Source organism: Pantherophis guttatus, chromosome 2 (genome assembly GCF_059756535.1).
Source record: "Pantherophis guttatus breed Tessera chromosome 2, ASM5975653v1, whole genome shotgun sequence".
Classification (NCBI taxonomy): Eukaryota; Metazoa; Chordata; class Lepidosauria; order Squamata; family Colubridae; genus Pantherophis; species Pantherophis guttatus.
In genome coordinates, this window is record NC_142064.1 from 165,002,158 (window position 1) to 165,022,521 (window position 20,364).

The 20,364-nt window shown below is 39.9% G+C and overlaps 1 protein-coding gene across 7 annotated transcripts in view; it reads left to right on the top strand.

The window, feature by feature from the left end:
- MGAT5B (alpha-1,6-mannosylglycoprotein 6-beta-N-acetylglucosaminyltransferase B) overlaps positions 1-11,962 on the top strand; it is a 245,443-nt gene extending 233,481 nt beyond the window's left edge. For 6 of the 7 annotated variants that reach the window (XM_034408545.3, XM_034408547.3, XM_087887223.1 and 3 more), the window contains 3 exons: positions 1,653-1,727; positions 6,215-6,486; positions 11,386-11,962. In XM_034408545.3, the coding sequence (XP_034264436.1) occupies positions 1,653-1,727; positions 6,215-6,486; positions 11,386-11,584 (546 nt within the window). In that variant the 3' untranslated portion in view covers positions 11,585-11,962. The remainder of the gene's footprint in view (positions 1-1,652; positions 1,728-6,214; positions 6,487-11,385) is intronic. The other variant, XM_087887222.1, reaches the window with a different exon arrangement.
- The last annotated feature ends 8,402 nt before the right edge of the window (positions 11,963-20,364 follow it).

Genomic DNA, 20,364 nt, shown 5'->3' on the forward strand with positions numbered 1-20,364 from the left:
GGTGCCCATCTGAAACCCTTCCATATTTTCTCATTGTTTTGTTTTTTGTTTTTGTTTCTTCTTTCTTATCAAAGAGAAAAGTCAATGAAAATAAGCAAAGCAGAATATCTGAGCAAAGGCTTGTAAACGGTAGTCCTGAGGACCCTTCTTTTGGTGTCACCTTCTCAAAAGCCCCGTGAACAGACCTTCCTCTCAGGACAATGTGCTGAGTAATTCAAGGAATTGTCTGAATCAATGGAAAAATCAACAGAATTATTAAGTGCTTAGTCAGGATCTGAGGACTCCTCAGAAGGACCTACTCCAAGTTTATATTCTGAAAATAAAATGAGAAGCAATAGGTAGGAAGAGTCAAGAAGCTCTCAGATCAAAAATCATGACAGAGGGCCTCCATCTTGTGGTCATTTCTCACTAATAAACTATTTAAAGACTCAAATATCCTTAGGGTCAAAGGATTCATAGTTAGACTAGTATTTTTTAGAAGCCCAGAATTAACCAAAGCATTCAGCAGGCCTTGGATACAATAAAGAATACCATCCACTTTTATTTCGATATATAGAATATATACAATACATATATTTTGATTTTGTTTTTCTTTGCTGGCATATTTTTATCAGCTTTGATCTTTATTTTCTTTTTTTTAATAAAGGGAAAGGAGAAAGAGGAAAGATAAGCTCATTAGAACCACTGATCCTAGTGAATCTGTTTGTTGTTGGCCTTCTTGCCATACAGGGAGACACTTCATCTAATTGTTTGCTGGTAGCAGATGGATGCAAGCATCTGCTGTCATTGCCATCATGAGTATATTTGACAGATCCAACAGGAGGCTTGCTGGTATTTCTGTGAAGGAAGAGAAGAGGGGAGGGAGGGAAACTGTTTGCTAAGGCTTGCTAAAATGTAAGCTTGAAACTCAATAGTCTTCATATTCCAGACCCAGCAGAATGTGCCAGCAGTCTAATACACAGTCGGCATCAATGGTTTTGATCAGAACATATTGGTGAACAGATCTGAAGAATCTTTGCATCTCAGCAGATGGACACATGTAATTGCAAAATCTGGGACTTGATCAATACACTAATTTCATCAGATTTCTGAAAATCTCTCAAATGCAAAGCTGCCTTTGTAGTTTTGCATGAGAACCTGCATGAGAACTAGGTGGTGGCTCCAGGCAATGGAGACTACATTTTTGTTGTTTGTGCAGTGTGCTTTGTCTATGCCAAAGAGTATTTGCTTGGACAGCACACCATCCTGAAATGAACAGGAACCTAAGTTCACTTGCTGAAATTCTAAGACTTGTATTAAAAGGCAATTCAATCTAATTACTGACCCAATATATATAAATGTTAAGTAGCTTTACATTGTAGATCAAATAGTTTTATAAGCATGGCCAAAACCTGTTTAAAGACCTGTTTAAGGTAAAGGAGGATGAAGATGACATTTTCACTCTTAACTATGAAAAAAGGTAAGTTCTTACAGAAAAGATTGTAAATGCAGCCAAACTTGCTTATTTGTACTACAATTTCTTCATATGGAAAGCTAGACATTCTATCATAATGACAGAATACCACATTTTTCACAACTTTTTCACAGAAATAGGAAGTAGTCTTATTCTACGTTCATTCATGTCCATATTTCTTCCTTCTCTGTTCCTCTAGGTTGATCCTTACTTGCCCTATGAATACACATCCGAAGGAATGCTAGAGCGGATTCATGCCTACATTCAAAACCAGGTAACTTTTCTTCCCCTTCTTTCTGACTCAAGCCAGCAAATAGGAATATTCTAGAACCATTAATTTTGTTTATGTAGTATAAAATAACTCTAATCAACCTAATTCTTTCCATTGTGCTGGACTAGAATTCCCACCTTCCCCAGCTAGCACAGCCTTCAGATACTTAAATATTACTAACATCTACTAAAGTAAGCAAGGCCAAATTTTGAGTCCTATTTTGTCTGGGGGAGCCAAGTATTTTAAGAGAGAAATGAGGAACCTATTTCTCTTTTAACAGATTGTTGAAAACTATGGCCCTGAATACTCCAGCGGTATCTTGACGTCATAGGACATGTCCCTAGTACTGTACTTTTGGAGACAAAATAATTCTAAATAATAATGACAATAAAAATCAAAGCAATACAGTTGCCCACTTCACATCACATGAAGTGTTAATACCACTTTATAATGCCTTGGTAAGGCCACATTTGGCATCCAGTTGTGGTTGCCATGATGTAAAAAAAAAATGTTGAGACTCTAGAAAGAGTGCAGAGAAGAGCAACAAGGATGATTAGGGGACTCGAGGCTAAAACATATAAAGAACGGTTGCTGGAACTGGATATGACATGATAGCAGTGTTCCAATATCTCAGGGACTGCCACAAAGAGTCAATCTATTCTCCAAAGCACCTGAGGGCAGGACAAGAAGCAATGGGTGGAAACTAATAAAGGAGAGAAGCAACCTAGAACTAAGGAGAAATTTCCTGACAGTTAGAACAATTAATCAGTGGTACAACTTGCCTCCAGAAGTTGTAAATGCTCCAACATTGGAAGTTTTTAAGAAGAGATTGGATAACCATTTATCTGAAATGGTATAGGGTTTCCTGCCTAAGCAATGGGTTGGACTAGAAGACCTCCAAGGTCCCTTCCAACTCTGTTATTTTATTCTATTCTACCTCTCTTAGGGGGCGACTGTGGAAAGGGAGTTTTTTCTTCCCTTCTTTTGAGGCTCCAGAAGTTGAAAAATAAAAATATGGAGAAGGAATCGGGAAGAAATCCCTACATGAAATATTTTGATTTTCCAAACGATCAGTAAAATTGAATCCCTTTCCTGCCAATTCTTGGCCATTTTGGAAACTTTGAGCAATTAAAATGGGAAAATTCTATTTTAAACATATATTTTCTCTCAAGCTTTTTTTTCAGAAACATGTTTAATCTATTCCTGTATAATTTGGTTCTCTCTACCCACAGTTAATGACAGTTACTATTTTCAACACTTTTTTTTCTTTGCTAATTGGAAAAATGAAGTGCTTTGATATGACAGAGAGTACCAGCACACTGTTCCATTTTTAATCCTTGAAATAATATGATTATCATTGGAATAAAAAATAAGGGTGTAACCTAGCACCCTTTTGTGCACAGAAAGCAGAGTGTAAAGTTTTCTCCCTTATTCCATGATCATGTCAATATTATGGGAAAGTGTTTTGTACCTCAAGGAGGGAAAAGTCTATTCTGGAATAGCAACTTCAGCAGCAGCTTCAGCAGAGGATAAATAGATCTAACAAGACATCTTAGATCCATAATTTTGAGTAATTTCAGTTGATTTTAGATATAATTAAAGACTGCTTTAAAAAACTGGCCGCCAACTATTCACCACATCACATCACAAGGTTGACACCAATCTATTAAAAAGCCACTGCCAGTGATCCTAGAATTCAGTCCTTAACTTCATCTTTTAACAGGCACATGAGGTTTCTGAAAGTGGTTATAAACTCCATTTAACAAATCTGTATTTCTCTATCTACTTATCTAGCAGTAATACCTATGAACTCTGTGGCACTTACCTATGGGAGGATATGGATAAGACTGACTCTATTAAAGAACAGGATTAACAGAATTTAAGTACTTCCTTTTGCATAAAAGCAAGGGTGGTTTTGTTGGCCATAAGAAACAGGCTGTATTGCAGTTGCAGGCAAAAATGTGGGCACCTCTGGTCAAATTGTATCCTTCAAAGATTCCTCAGTGAACAGAGGCAGCACTGCCACATGTAACAATTTACTCATGGCATATTTCTGCAAATTTTAATGCACATTTCATATTTATGTGCAGTTATTCCTATAAAATAGGAAAACAGAAGACACGGCAGGTGGAAAACTCTGGACACCCTTCCATTCAGCACTTTGTAACACTTTCTTTGGCAAAAAATAACAGCTTCCACAATTTCCTTTAGCTAACTAAAAGTCCTTCTGTTCCTAATTTGAAAGTTTTTTCCCTCTACTTTTCCTTGCAGAACACTTCTACTTCAGAAATATTGTTAGATCTCCTTATATGCAACAGATGTTTGAGCTCTCCCACAGATTTTTGATAAGGCTTAAGCCTGATGGAACTGTGATGGCCATTCCAAACATTATTTTAATGGTTGTCTAGGAGATTTTTTTGTTGAAACTTTTTGCCATTTTTTTCTCCAAATGCATGTTCTTTGACCTAACCATTCAGATATTATTTCAACAATCCAACACACTTTTTTAAAAAACATTTTATCAAGATTTTCTTTTGCATACTAGATGATGAGAGGTTGGAGAAAAGATTTCCTTCTGATTTATGCCCCATGCACAGTATAAGCAATGTCATTCTGTGGACAAGTGGACAACCACTCCAACCTCAGCTAAACATTTTGGCTGGTTATTTGCAGTGACCTACAGCCAGTGGTGGGTTCCTCCCGGTTCAGCCCGGTTCCGCAGAGCTGGTAGCAGTGATGATATGATGTCACCGAACTGGTTCTGCCCCCCCACCCCTGCCCCCCCACCCCGCATTATTCTTACCTTTTATTTGGCCCCACCCCCAATCTATTGCTGCCTCCTGAGTCCCAGCTGATGGGCTATAAGGAAAAAAACTGTTTAAACTCTTGCCGCGGGGCTTCAAAGGGCCACTCTACAGCTGATCAGTGGTAAAAGGCAGTTTGGTGGTAGACCTGTGCCTCCAAAAACAAATGAGTAGACCAGTGCCTGCAAAAATAAATGGGTAGACCAGTGCCTGCAAAAATACACGAGTAGACCGGTGCCTGCAAAAACAAATGGGTAGACTGGTAGAACTCTGAAAGCAGTTAAAAGCCTGGTAGACCAGTACCTCTGCTAAATCCTAAAGAATTGTCACATGACCATCAGGCCACACCCACAAAATAAGCCACACCCACAGAACTGGTAGTAAAAAAAATTAGAACCCACCCCTGCAGGTTTTGTGTTGCAGATCTGATCTGCTTCAAGACAGTTCTGGTAAAGATAAGTTTTTTCTTGGTCTTCTGGATTTTGCCTTGACTTTAATAGTTACAGCATGTAACTTCCATTCCTTATCAAAATATTTTTCAATTACTAGAAATTACTAGCTGGAGGCATATAGGTTTTTGTAAACAGTCTTCTCTGGTTTTGGTACTTTAATTTTCAAATGCTTATACAGCTGGCTAGAGGAGCTCATTTTGCTGAAAGTAGATAGAACAACAGTCACAAACTCAAAGATTAGAAGAATCTGAATATTTATTTACCTGTAGAATCATCTTCTGGTTAAATATAGAGTTCAGGTAATCAGTATTTTCTGTATTTATTTATATCCTGCCTTTAATAATTTTACAAATAACATAATACTCCTTCCTCCTCCCACTTTCCCCACGACAACAACTCTGTGAGGTGGATTGGGCTGAGAGAGAGAGAGTGACCTGGGAAAAAAGTGGCACTAAATCAATTGGGAAAGTATTTAAATGTCTATGCTTGCCATGCTTTCTGTTTTCTTATTTTGCATCTCTGAACAACAATGCATTAATAGTAAGTATGCATTCAATTTTGGAGAAAGAAAGTTGTATTTAACTTGTACGATATAGAGGTTGTGTCAGCCTCTATTCATGTAGAGATCCATTGTAACAAACAATGGAATGAGGGAGACTACAATGAGGGAGACATGCAGCTGCAGAGTAATTACTTTTATTAGGCCAGTTCAAGATCAGAAAGCAATATGTAAGCTTATATGTACGCCAGAATTTTGCACCCAGCAAGTTGATAACCAAAAAAGGGGTGGGGAAAAAAAGAAAGTGATATTAAAACTATGGCGCCTGAATTTAGTTGCAGTCTTAAGAGAATATGGGGTGTGGTGTGCTGATATTCAAATTTGTCCTTGGTATAATCTGGCATTTTCTGGGTGTGTTGGGATTACAGTTTCCAGGATTCTCAGGCAATATGCTGGCTAGTAATTGTGGGAGTTATAACCAGTAGTGGGATTCAGGCAGTTCGCACCACTTCGGGAGAACTGGTTGTTAACTTTCTGAGCAGTTTGGCAAACTGGTTGTTGGAAGAAATCATTAGAGCAGAGAACCGGTTGTTAAATTACTTGAATCCCACCACTGGTTATAACCAAAAATATCTGGAAAGCACCAGGGAAAATCAGATCAGGTGATATATTTGCAGCACTGTCTTTTGAAGTGTCTGTGTAACAAATGCTTCTTTCCCCCTCCCAATCGGATAGGATTTCTGTGCTACTGCTGCTCTACCAGACAAGTCCAGCAGCCCGACTATGCAAAGCTCTCTCACTCCTTTCATCCTGCAACCCAATTCAACTGCCCTGGTATGGTCTCATAATATAACCAGCAGCCATCTTCCAACTTGGCCCCCAGTCAAGTCCCTGCAGGTGTGGCTATCTGAGACTGGACAAGCATGCACCAGAACTTGTCAGCAGCACAATTTAGTCTGTGAGCCTGAGTTTTTCAAGTTCCTGAACAAAAAAGAAGTATTCCAGCAGTAAGTTGGCAAGCTTTCTTTTGTTTTCCCCTTATTCTCCCAACCAAGGAAGTTCTCCTCTTCTTTATCGAACTTTAAAGATGTAAAATCCCAATGCAGGCTTTGGAAGTTGATTTGGGAGAAGCAGTAAAGGTCAGCTTGCTACCATTATCTGTACCAGTGGTGGGTTTCTACCGGTTCGCCCCGGTTTAGGCAAACCGGTAGTGACTGCAGTGGGAGGCTCCGCCCACCCGCCCAGACGCCTAGATGCTCTGCGCATGAGCAAAAGTGTCGCGCGCGATTCCGAACCAGTAGCGAAGGCAAGTGGAACCCACTACTGATCTGTACCGATGCTGAGTTTTGACATTTAGGCAAGACTATTGAAAATTAATGTTTTGTATCCCAGATGGAATCTTATGGCAAATTTGAAGAGGGTGGCGTGTTAAGCTTTTCACAGTTTTAGATTGCTGTTTCAAAACTTGCACTGTAATGCCTGAGACTGAAATTTGCAGATGGCTTTGTTTCATAGGGAGATGTAGAAATTCTGTTGGGGTGATGGTGGTAGAGGAGGGGAATCTGTTGAATACAAATAAAATGTTAATATTTTAATTACTCTGCCATATTTAATTGATAATACCAAGAAAGAAGCATTACACAAAGTTTTATGCTGTCCTTCTCCAATCTTTTCCTCTCAGATCTGTTGAAATGACCACTCCCAGAATTCTGCAACTATCAATATTGATTGTCTCAAAATATCTAGGGAGCCAAAGTTTGGGGAAGGCTAAGTAGGAGATATCAGTCCCTGTTTCAGGAATAAGGAGTCCCTAATATTTGAAATATGGCAGAACTACAACTCTTAGCCTCTCTCAGTGTTGGAAATGCTTATTGATGCTGTTAGTTCAGCTACAGTTCTAAAACAATGTTTCTCCATATCTGCCCTAATTCAAAAGCTGTTTTGCTCTCTTGAGCCAATTAGCTTAGGGATAGGCAACATCGCTTAAATTTATATACTGCTTCATGATGTTTTACAGCCCTCTCTAGGTGGTTTCCAGAGTCAGAATATTGCCCCCAATAATCTGGGTACTCATTTTATCTCAGAAGGATGGAAGGCTGAATCAACCTTGAGCTGGTGAGGATTGAACTGCTGACAGTCAGCAGATTTAGCCTGCAATACTGCATTCTAACCATTGTGCCATCATAGTTCTTAACTCTTCAAGTTAGTCTTGAATTAATGGGCACATTTTTCAGTGGTTTTATATTTTTGCTGCCACGTTATTTACTAAAAGTACTAAAATAACATGGCAATGTCAACAAAATGAAACCCCTTTCTAATGTCATGAAAAATTATTGTAGTAACCAGGGATAAGTTCTCTATGGAAAAAACTGTTCAGTTCTGGTACTCCAAATATAGCTCTCTGGCTTCAGCAACAGTTTAAAGAAATCATATCCCTTCATTCTATCTTAGAGCCATGTGCATATCTACTTCTAGCTGCATCTGACTCACAGTTTGCAGCCAGTAGAGCACAGTATAGATCTCACAAGCCTCTCTCATAGTCCAGAGACTTTAGCTGTTCATTTCCTGCTTTAAAAGGGGTCCCCCCCCCAATGTCTCCCTGACATTTGTTTAGTGTCCTTTGCACACTAAAGTAGACACAGTAAACAAATAAGATGCTGGGTTTTTGAGGCACCATTATTCTCTTCTCATCTCCTTCCCTTTTTATCCCTCTGTCTGTGAGCATGCATTTGGAACACACAGGCACTGACATTTTAATAGAACATAAATCTGCCACCCAGCTCCATACATAGCTCTGGACAATTAAAATGGGTGCATTATCATTTTTGTCACGGCGGCCAAGCCGGCAATTTGAGTCCGAGTGACATTTTTATAAGATAAATAAGAGCCGGAGTTCAGATTTGACTTGCTAAGCTCTTTTAACTTCTTAAAATTCAACCATTTTAGAGAACTTGCTAGTTCAGAATCACTAGTTCAAATCATAGTTTATTAAAGAGATGGCAGGCCATTTACTGAGTAGCAAAGCAAAGCTAGAACAGAGGCTGCAACATGGGACCTTTCAGATAGTCTGAACTTCAGTTCCCATCAACCCTTGACAGCCAAGTCAATGACAAACAGTTGTGGAAGCTGTACTTTAAAAGAACCAGATGGCTCCAAATTGTCAGCTAAGGATATATTACTTGGTAACTTTCACCGAAGTCCAGAGAGAAAACACCAAGTATTACTATTAGAGACTCAGCATGATGAGAGGTTAAGATATTGGACTAGACTAGATAGACTCAGCTTCTGGACCACCCTCAGCAATAGAAGCTCATTGGAGGACTTTGGACCACTTTCTCTCCCTCTGCTAGGTTGTAGCTGTAAGGAAAAATAAGAGGCGGGAAAGGGTTGTATGCTGCCTGAAGCTCCTGAATGGAAGATGAGTTATAAATGTAATAAATACATAGGATATTGATGGCTTTTTCAAAACATTGCTCTCCTTGTATATTCATGCATCCCTTTCTGCTTATTTGATGCTAATAGTATAGTCAGCTGCGATCATCTTCTATATTATGGATTCCCAGAGTATCCACAGAAATCAGGAGGAAGGAAAAAATGGATCCTTGTTTTTTTAAATTAATTCTGAAAAGATCATTATGATTATGATTGGAAGAACATGGATCAGGAATCTGTGCCTAAAAGCTGTTCAGACTCATAGAGATAGAGTGAATGGAAATGTTTATTTTTAAAATCAATTACTACTTTGAAAAGCACCTACTATGAGGTAAAGTACAGATTCTGGGGAACATTCATTACATTGGCCTCTTTATGGTTGCTGGCATTATCTATCACATATTACTTTAATCTAGATTTTCCCAACAAAGGTTTTTCTGATATGTCAGGCAACAGAGGCAGGGGGGCAGAGGTTGTCCCCGAGGCCCCTCGTATGTGGGCTGTCACAAGGGTCGGTCCTCTCGCCCCTTCTGTTCAACATTTATGTAAAGCCGCTGAGCGAGATCATCCGTGGTTTCGGGGTGAAGTTCCATCAGTACGCTGATGATACTCAGTTGTACATCTCCACCCCAGACCACCCCAACAATGCCCTTGAAGTGATGTCCCGGTGTTTGGAGGCCGTGTGGATCTGGATGGGGAGGAACAGGCTCAGGCTCAACCCATCCAAGACCGAGTGGCTGTGGTTTCCGACGTCCCAATATAGTCAGTTGACGTCATCGCTGACTATTGGGGGTGAATCGCTGGCCCCCACGGAGAGGGCTCGCAACTTGGGTGTCCTGGATTCACGGCTGTCTTTAGAAGAGCACTTGACGGCCGTGACCGGGAGGATTTTTCATCAGGTTCGCCTGATCCGCCAGTTGCGTCCCTTTCTGGATCGGGACTCCCTACACACAGTCACTCATGCCCTCGTCACCTCCCGCCTGGACTATTGTAATGCTCTCTACATGGGGCTCCCCTTGAGGAGCACGCGGAGGCTCCAACTGGCGCAGAGTGCGGCCGCGCGGGTGGTTATGGGAGCAACATGGTGCTCCCGTGTAACACCTCTCCTGTGTGAGCTGCACTGGCTCCCGGTGGTCTTCCGTGTGCGCTTCAAGGTTTTGGTTACCACCTTTAAAGCGCTCCATGGCTTAGGACCTGGTTATTTACGGGACGCCTACTACCACAAATAGCCTCCCACCAGCCGGTACACTCTCATAGAGAGGGTCTCCTCCGGGTGCCATCAGCCAAGCAGTGTCGACTGGCGGCCCCCAGGGGGAGGGCCTTCTTTGTGGGAGCACCCACTATCTGGAACAAGCTCCCCCCGGAGATACGGAGGATCCCGGATCTGCGCACCTTCCGCCGTGCTCTTAAGACCCTCTTATTCCAGCAAGCCGGCCTGGCCTAATTTTTTCTCCCCTTTCTTTTAAATTTTAAATTGAAATTTTAATTTGTTTTAAATTTATTGGGATTTTAATTGTTGTGGGCCAATATTATTTAATTTGGTTTTAAATTATTTTTAACTTTTGTATTCTGTATTTTATCCTGTGCCTGTTCACAACCCTGAGTCCTTCGGGAGTAGGGCGGTATACAAATTTAATAAAACAAAACTAAACTAAACTAAACAGTGCCAATTATTTCCATCCAGAATGCTAGGTAGATTGATGGAAGCTGAAGTCCAGCACATCTAGAGGGACTCACCATTGGAGGACTGTGAATTAAGCATCTATAAATTAGATCAAGAACATTTTTGCTGCCAATTTAAATTTATGTGTCATTTCATTACTGGTTAGCCATGAGATGTTCTACAAACAGATCGAGAGATAACTGGACATATGGTCACACAATTAAAGCAAATTTTGTCAAAGAACAAGAAACATTCAAGAAAAAAATAACAAACACAATGATACCATGTACTTTCTGAGAGACATTTCACCAGGTTAGAAGAGAGTTTAACCCTTTGACTCCATGAAATTCTTCTGTTCCTTATTTTCCTCACTGAAATTAAAAGTAGGTCTTTTATGTAACTCTTTTCTCTGCTGGGCTAAGAGCAGTTTGGTTTTGCATATGTGTAAATATCAGTGACACTGATTGTAAAAACTCACTGTTCAAATGAAATCTCTGTAGAGTTTTTTTTTTTTTTTAATCCATCCAGTTGTGGATTTACCAACATCATTCAATTTGGCCTTCAGGAGATATCTACAAGCATAAGATTATAACCCCTTAAAACAATATGCATCACACAGATATGCTCATCAAAGAGAGCATATCTGTATGTTCTCATTCTCTGTGCTTTAAATTGCATTAATAACCCTGTGTTTATTGCTAGGTAAAGTGTTAAATGGTCTTTAATACTGCTTCCATGGAGATGACATCTCAAGAGCCATGCTAACTCTACCATGACAAAGTTCTTACTGAGTCTTTCCTTCACTTTCTAGGCTCAACATTGTTTGTGATAGCACAGAGTCTGAGATGAATCACCTTTATCCAGCTGTGGCTGAAAATGTCCGGGAATGCTACCTTCAGAAGGATCATCTGTTATTCAGCTGTGCTGGATGCAATACCAAGTACCAGCGCCTCTGCCCATGCCGTGATTACCAGAAGGGACAGGTGGCACTCTGCAGGGACTGTTTGTGACTTCACTGAGGCAAGTGTGTGGTGACATATCACATGCACTGAGTGACTTTTTTTTTTCATAAACTCTTCTGCAATAGTCAAGAAGGATCTGGAATTCAAGACAATTCCAAGAAGGAACTTATTTTTGGAGACTTGCAAAAACACTTGGATGCCAATGATGTTGGTTTGTCTGCCATTCAAGGATGAATAACTCTTTTAATGTTCCTTTACAACAATTCTTCTACCACACCCAAAATCATTCGGCACCCCTGAAGGAACTTAGAAGACCAAGCTGAAATTTTTCAGAAAGCAAAGCACCTCTTTAGTATCTCATCTTCCTGAAACATTATTTTTTATGAGGAAAATAAGTTCAAATTAAAGCAGGAAAGTCATGAAATAGTTTGTGTTTGTGTGAGTGCGTTTTTATTACTATTTTTAAAAAGTGTCGTGTCTTCAAAATGCTTGGTCTCTTTGGAAAGAGTTAATCTTTGTAGGAGTGCGGACTAAGTAATGGGGCATTCACCCAATGATGTTGCTTTGAATAACATCTGTCACAATCTCTGATAATTGGTCATGTTATCTCAGGTTTATGAAAGTTGCAATTCCAACCTTCTGGTTATTGCCTAATCCTGTGATAAAAGATGACATGGGATGAAAAAGAAAAGAATAAGGAGTACTTGCCAAGAGATGTAGTGCAGCATGTCATTCATTGTCATAGCTCTGTCTGAAATGGTATAGGGTTTCCTGCCTAAGCAGGGGGTTGGACTAGAAGACCTTCAAGGTCCCTTCCAACTCTGTTATTCTATTCTATTCTATTCTATTCTATTCTATTCTATTCTATTCTATTCTATTCTATTCTATTCTATTCTACTCTACTCTACTCTACTCTACTCTACTCTACTCTACTCTACTCTACTCTACTCTACTCTACTCTACTCTATTCTGATTTCTGGGTCATTTTTGCTGCAAGGCACACCTCCAGGGCAGACTCATGCCTATCAGGATTTAATATCTGCCACTGGAAGTTCAAAAAACTGACAATGGCATTGTTGGTTTAGGGATGGGCCCTCAATATTTTCCTCACTGTCATTCTGAGTTAGACAGATCTTTCAGGGGTGGGTGGGATTTGTTTGATTTGTATTTCAGTATGAAGGTTACCTGTTCATTCTCTGTTCCATAAAATAGAACAGAGTTACATGCCACTATCAGTGCCAGTAATGTGTGCCTATCAGTATACATTTATGAATTGCAAACTGCATTGCAACATTCCAGGCATCTGAGATTAGGCACTTAATATTAAACAGTGCAAAAATGCAATATAATAAGACAGCAATAGAGAAAAGTAGTATTACAGAAAAGTACACACCAACATGCAACTATGCATGTTATGAAAAAGCCCATACAAAATGTATGAGGACAAAGGCACATAAAATGTGTATGTAACTTCAGGTGGCTTGCAGGAAAAAAAAGAGAATAGACTGAAGAAATTTATAGTGGAAAGATGAGAAAATAAGTGAATTTTCTAGTTTCACTTATCTTTGGCTTTTAAGCCTAACAGGAATGGTGGTCATTGTGTTCAGCTTACAGACTGAGACCTCTTGGTTTCAAAATGACCAGGAATCCTATCATTAATTACACTCATGTGCCATTCATTCATAGAGATAGTAGGTAAGTAAACCTTTACTGTGTTCTTTGACCAACATGGGAAAGGGAGGGGAAAAAATTAAAGGTATCAAAGAAATGTAGTTGGGACAATATTTTTTACTTTACTCTTGTAGTAACAACATTACACAATGGGTAATGGCAATTTTATAATCTGCTATACATAAAAGGTATGCATAACGTCACCCCAGGGATGAAATGCTACCGGTTTGCCCCAGTTCAGGCAAACCAGAAGTGATAAAAACTACTGGTTCGGGCAAACCAGTAGTAAAAAAAAAGCTACCAGTTCAGTCGAACCGGTAGATTAAAAAAGCTACCGGTTCCTTTGAACTGGTATTTCCAACAATCAGCTGTGCCGCACAGTTTAGCTTTGCTAGAAAGCAGGAAATCCTGCTTTCTAGCAAAGCTAAATCTCGCGGTACAGCTGATCCTCCCCCTCGCTGTTCTACTTACCTTCCCAAGCCTCCTTTTGTTTTGCATTACACATGCGTGGCCAGCGAACTGGTAGCAAACCAGTTCAGATTTCACCACTGGTCACCACCCTTCAAACATACCATGTATGCCATGCCAACCTTATACTGTAAATGAGTAACACAACAACTTGCTACTATAAGTGCCAGGCTTCCTTATAGACAAGCTCACATTTTCTTCTGCTGTTAAGTGGTTGTAAAATTTCTATAAGACTTTTAGACAGGAAAAGAAAGTGTTCAAATCTCCAGACTGGGTTAGAAGCAGGATGATTTTTTTTTAAAAAAATCAGATTTTTTTAAAATTTAAATCGGATTTTTTTTATTTAAATTGGATTTTTATTTATTTTTATTAAATTTATTTTAATAAAATGCTTTTGGAGTAAAAATCTATCTAAAGATAGTTTTCTGTTTAAGATACATTAATAATTTAGTTTATTTAGCATGAAATGGAGCTTAGTTATGTAGCCCAAGGCTATATATTCTGCAATATTAGGACTGTCGGTGAGTCAACAGCGGGTCAGAGGAGGAGCTGCTGCAGGACAGAGATGACAGTTGCTCTTTAAAAATTATGATTTAAATCAAGCCTTTTTACTAGTGATTTAAATCATGATTTAAATTGACTTGATTTAAATCAAATCCACCCTGATTAGAAGCCAAGGAATGTTCAAAACATTCCCTTTCTATGCAAGGGAACCTTTCTCTTTTTCCTTACTATTATTCCTATTTGTGTGCTTAAATATATGGGGCAGTTTGGGCCACAATATAGGCCTATGCCCCCTCTGAAATCCTTCCATGCAAATTCTCTGACAGCCTTCAATAATGATAACCTAACTGTGATTTTTTAATATGAAAGAAGGGGAGTTATCACATGAGCTCTATTTAACTAAATAAATGTGATTTTAATTTCATGCGAATGAAATGAAATTAGATTTTTTCCTCCCCTGGCTATATGCACGTCATGAAATGCAGCCATCAGCGTAAAGACAGCCCTTGGCCCAAAAACATTGCACATCTTGGATGAAAGCTGTTGACTTTCAGTCAGGATATGTATTCCAGGGACTGATAGGTTGTTATTTGGTGCCAATGTGGCCCCTACAATTTATCTATGTTATATTGTGCCAATGTGGATTGGGCAATGGTTTAGGTGAGAGCAGCTATTTCTCCTTCTTCTCCATTATCTTTCTTTTGTTTTTACCATAACAAGTTTTACAAAAAATACACAGAAATGTTTTTTCCCCTCTCCTCTAGACAACCAAGATAGGAGCATGAAGGTAGGAGAGATCCCCTGTTTCCCTACCTTCAGGACACCTTTACTGTTAATCATCATCCTCAGCTAGGATTGATGGGAATTGTGTTCTAACACATCTGGAGGGCATTAGATGGCTAGCCTTAGCTATTTATTTAATTTTTTTGGAAGCCATTAGGTGACAGACTGAAGTGAGGGAGTTATTGAGAAGACAAAAGGTCTAACCCTTTGTTCTCATTGCCCCATCAAGATTAAATATTTCCTGTATTCCCATGGGAGCAGAAGAAAAGCTTTAGAGAAGCTTAATTTAAAAAAAATAATAAACAGAAGAAACAAAAAGTATTTTTATTCCTTCTTGTTCTAAGGAAGTGAAACATGCTTGAAGCTATGACTTCTCATGACCATATTGCAATTTTAAGATACTAGAAGTGATGTAGCATCCTAAAAGTTGCTGCTAAACTGTAATTCTTAAAGCAAAAGAAGTGGGAGTTACCTGGGAAAATAATCCTATTAGCTGCATTTAATTCAATTTAAATTTTTGTTTTGAACTTGTCCACTTTGTAGAACATAGCCCTCAGCGGGTCTTTCAAAACTCAAATATGGCCTGCAGTGTGAATAAAATTGTCCATCCCTATGCTAGAGATTATATTTGAGCCATTCCTTATCAGAGTGGAACATTAGAGGAAAGGAATTTAACTTGATAGTAACATGTATTATAAAAACAAATATTTCCTGAAGCTGATAAATACTTATTTTTTTTACTCATTTACCCTACGCACAGTCACTCAAGCACTCGTCACTTCTCGTCTGGACTATTGTAACGCTCTCTACATGGGGCTCCCCTTGGGGTACACCCGGAGGCTCCAACTGGTGCAGAATGTGGCCGCGCGGGGGATTATGGGAGCGACTGGGCGCTCCCATGTGACTCCTCTCCTGCGCGAGCTGCATTGGCTTCCAGTGGACTTCCGGGTGCGCTTCAAGGTGTTGGTGATCACCTTTAAAGCGCTCCATGGCTTAGGGCCAGGGTACTTACGGGACCACCTTCTGCCACCAATAGCCTCCCACTGGCCAGTTCGCTCCCACAGAGAGGGCCTCTTCAGGGTGCCGTCGGCTAGACAATGCCAGCTGGCGACCCCCAGGAGGAGAGCCTTCTCTGTGGTGGCACCTACCCTTTGGAACAATCTACCCCCAGAGATACGAGTGATCTCCGACCTCCGGACCTTTCGTCGGGCCCTAAAAACTCATCTCTTTCAGTTAGCCGGTCTCTCTTGATTTTATGATTTTATGGTTGGTTTTAAATTTTGATATGGATTTTAAATTGATAAATTTTAAACTATGGGCCAAATTTAATTATTTTAAATCTATTTTTAATCGTATTTATGTATAAATGTTTTTATTTTGGCTGTTCACCGCCCTGAGTCCGAAAGGAGAAGGGTGGTATAGAAATTCGAATAATAAATAAATAAAATAAATAAATAAATTAGGACTTATATTCCACTTCAATAATACACAGAGTTCCCGATCCAATCACATGACTAAAACAGCAAAACAATATAACAACAATTACATCAGAGCACCAAGGGGCATCATCCGAGAACAAGACAATACATAGCAGGACAGAATAAACACAAGTCACACTTCAAAAGTCCTCTGGAAAAAACAGCTCTTCACTACTGGTTTTTGAAAATCTGAGTTAGAGATTATTTGTTCTCTGCAGAAGGCTCTTCCAGATGAGATGAAAATGACCTAGAAGGTCACCATAAACTGACAGATGGAAACACAATTTAACAATTGGGATCCAGAGAAAGCCTTCTCTTCTAGATCTTACTGGGTAGGTGTCAATCTCAGGCTAAGAGAAGAAGGCAGTCTCAAAAGAGACTGTAATTCTACTTGTAATTAGAATAAAGGATTGAACTCAGTTGGACCTCTCAGTGTCATCTCTGGGTTTGGGCTTGATGGTCCTCTATTGTACCACTTTCATATGTCCTAATCCTGTTTCTTCTCCTTTAGTTCAGACTCGGGCACCCTCCACACATGCAGCTCTCTCCTCCCTTGTTCTAGACTTTTGAGGGATTTCCAGCAAATGTTTATGATGTTGGGTGGGGGGCTTTCCAAACCTTTTGGGGTCTTATAATAGTACTGGGATGCTGCTCAGTTATGATTTGAGCTTTATGTAAGAGCTTGGGGATCATAAAATTAGCAGCATCTAATTTGATGTGAGATACCCATGCCCATTACTATTATTACTACTTTTATTGCTTCTAAGTACTGAATTTTCTAAACAAGTTACTTAGCATGGCTTCAATCTTGCACTATATAAATTCATGCACAATTATAGGGTGCTCTACATCTTTATGGATTTAATTCTTGGTCAGCCGTGATTCATATCCCATACAAGATCTATCAACAGGGTAAAACTCTGCACACAGAAATGTCTGGTTCATAACCTGCCTCCACCATGAACTTGCCAGGTGGATCAGGCAAGCCAGATCATGTCAGCCCATTTGGAAATCCAAGGTAATAACCTTGGTAGTGGATTCTGGGTGAAAAGAATTGTAGATAATAGTCTTTTTAGCACAGTGATAAAGAACATGAATGCTTTTCATAAGCATATTCAGAGGGCACTGAAATTCCTATTGTTTTTTTTTCTTTAGTGTAGTTTTGTGGAACTCTAAAACAAAACCAAATACTGTATTCAAATAAATGGAAAGTGACTTCCCTGGCTCTTCTATAATGTTATTACCCAGCATGAGAGCCTGCAGAAATGCATAATGACTTAAAGAAGCACTGGTGGCTACCTTACCAACCTTTATTCTCCTTTGAAGCAGTATAGGAGTTTGGCCTGCATGAGGATTGGCTAAGGAAGGGGTCAGCTCTGGAGCCTCATGTGGCTCTTTCACCCTTCTGTTGCGGCTTCCTGTCACTCAAAATATGTGTCACCAATGTGCGGCATGTGATTTATTGAACTTTTCAACCCCCGGTAGACCAACCATGGATAAATCCAAGAAAAGTTTCAGAAGAAAACAGAAGGTTTAATTCAACTACATATGCTAGTTTTGTGGCCGCTCAAGAAATAGTCAGGCACGGGAAGGGTTTTGTGGCTCCCGGTGTTTTCTTTTCTGTGGGAAATGGGTCCAAATGGCTCTTTGAGTGTTTAAGGTTGCAGACCCCTGGGCTAAGGTGTCCACAGGGGTCATATTTCCTTTGGTGCCAGTTGATGGCAGCAGAAGACCTGTAGGCTCTGCTATATGTTTGCAACACCACCCTGTGGGATTGTAAATTTGATCCCACAAAGACCTCTCTTTGCTACTTCTGTGCCTACAGCTTCTCTCCTCCTACTTCACTTACAGGTGGAGGGAGGGAGGGAGGGAGGGAGGGAAGGAAGGAAGGAAGGAAGGAAGGAAGGAAGGAAGGAAGGAAGGAAGGAAGGAAGGAAGGAAGGAAGGAAAAGAAGGGGGAAGAGAAGAGTCCTGGCTGGGGAAAAAAAGTAGAGGGTTTTCTGCTGACAGTTCTCTGATTCTACATGGCAACAGAGGAGTTATTTTCCCTCACTTTTTTCTCCCCACTCCTTTTGCCATGGATGATAAGTGAAGTAGGGCTAGCAAAGGAGAGGATGTAGAACAGGACTATAGGACAGGAAGTAGGAAAACAGCTTTTTCTCTGGTATTCCATGTAAAGAAGCAGGCCTTTTTGATGCTGGAGAGCTACAGTATATAGAGTAAACCAGTGGGCGACCAGAGAAATAGGAAAGATGATGTTTGGGCATCTCCCCTCTTGCCAAAAGGCACATGGTCCTAAAAATCATGGATAGTGGCTGGATGGGCATCCCGCAGCACCTTGATGGGCCAAGACCAGCAGAGGAACCCTGTGCCCCTATCCTTACTTTAATATAATGTGCTTCACACAAACCAGACTAGAAAGCTAGAAAGCAGCTTTTTACAAATGGAGCAGGAAAATATGACTGTTTTCTTGGTGAGTCAGAGGTGAGCTCCATTCTAAATTTGTTTGCTGAGGCATCTCTAATCTGCCATTGGCAGGCCATCTGGAAATGCCCTAAGACTTCCTTAACAATTCTCTCTTCAAACACTGATAACATGTGCAAAATTATCCTTCATTAACATTATTTATTTAAAATAATGTTCTAAACTGCTTTCCGTTAAAAGAAACCTCAGAGTGATTTACACTTAAAAATTACATTTACATTTAAAACAGGAGGTTATCTCAGGAGACTTAAATAGTCAAACATATTTACAAAAGTTCAAAATAAAAGCTACAAGAGTAAAAGCAGCATTAGAAAGATAAAAAATTACCATTGGTAATTTAATGGACAAATACCATTAAAAAGCTTTGGAGGATAAACAGATCCTTTACCTGTGGCAAAAAGACAATAAGAACAGCACCAGAATTGAGGAGAATTTCCCACATTTAGGAATAACCACTGAAATAGTTGATTTTGGAGTAGCTGCTCTCGGCATCTCGGCATAGAAGGCCACACAGATCAGATACTCAAAAAGTGGCCTTAGGGAATAGATAGGAACATAGAGAAAATGACTAATTTCATTCTGTAACTGGGTCTCCCATTCTCACTGAATTCTCTTCCTGCAGCATTTAAACTAATTGAAGTTTCTGAAGCTTCCTTTAGGGCAGCTCCATGTATTCCATTGCAGTACAGATAGTCCTTGACTTGCAACCACAATTGGGACCAAAATTTCCATTGCTAAGCAAGATGGTGGTTAAGTGAATTGTGCCTGGTTTTGCAAACTTTTTTGCCATGGTTCTTAAGTGAATAATGCCATCATTAAGTGAATCCAGCTTCCCCAATTGACTTTGCTTCTCAGAAGCCAGCGGTGAATGTCACAAATGCCGATCACATGATCGAGGAATGATGCAACTATTGTAATTACATGCTGCTTGCCAAGTGCCTGAATTTAGATCATCTGACCATGATGATGCAATGATGGTTGTAAGAGTGAAGACCACTTGGAAGCTATTTTTTCCAGTGCCGTTATATTTGAACAGTCACTAAATGAATAGTTGTAAGTTGAGGACTTACCTGTAATCTAAATGAGAAGTTAAGAGGCCATGGATAATTACAATTAGTCTACCTCGCGGTTCCCTGGGTGGCTCAGTGGCTCAAGACGCTGAGCTTGTCAATCAGAAAGGTTGGCGGTTCGAATCCCCATTATAGGTCTCCTGCGTGAGCAGGGGGTTGGACTAGATGGCCTCCAAGGTCCCTTCCAACTTTGTTACTGTTACTGTTTCTTCAAGAGCTGAAGTTGGTGGATCTATCTGAGGTGCTTAAAGGTAAATTGAGTTACAGAGGGCACTGATGCCTCTAGCATGTGAAGTACCCCCAAAATCACCCGCACATTGTGGGAAGTACAATCACACCCTCAGCAACAACTTGAGCTCTAATCCCCTAG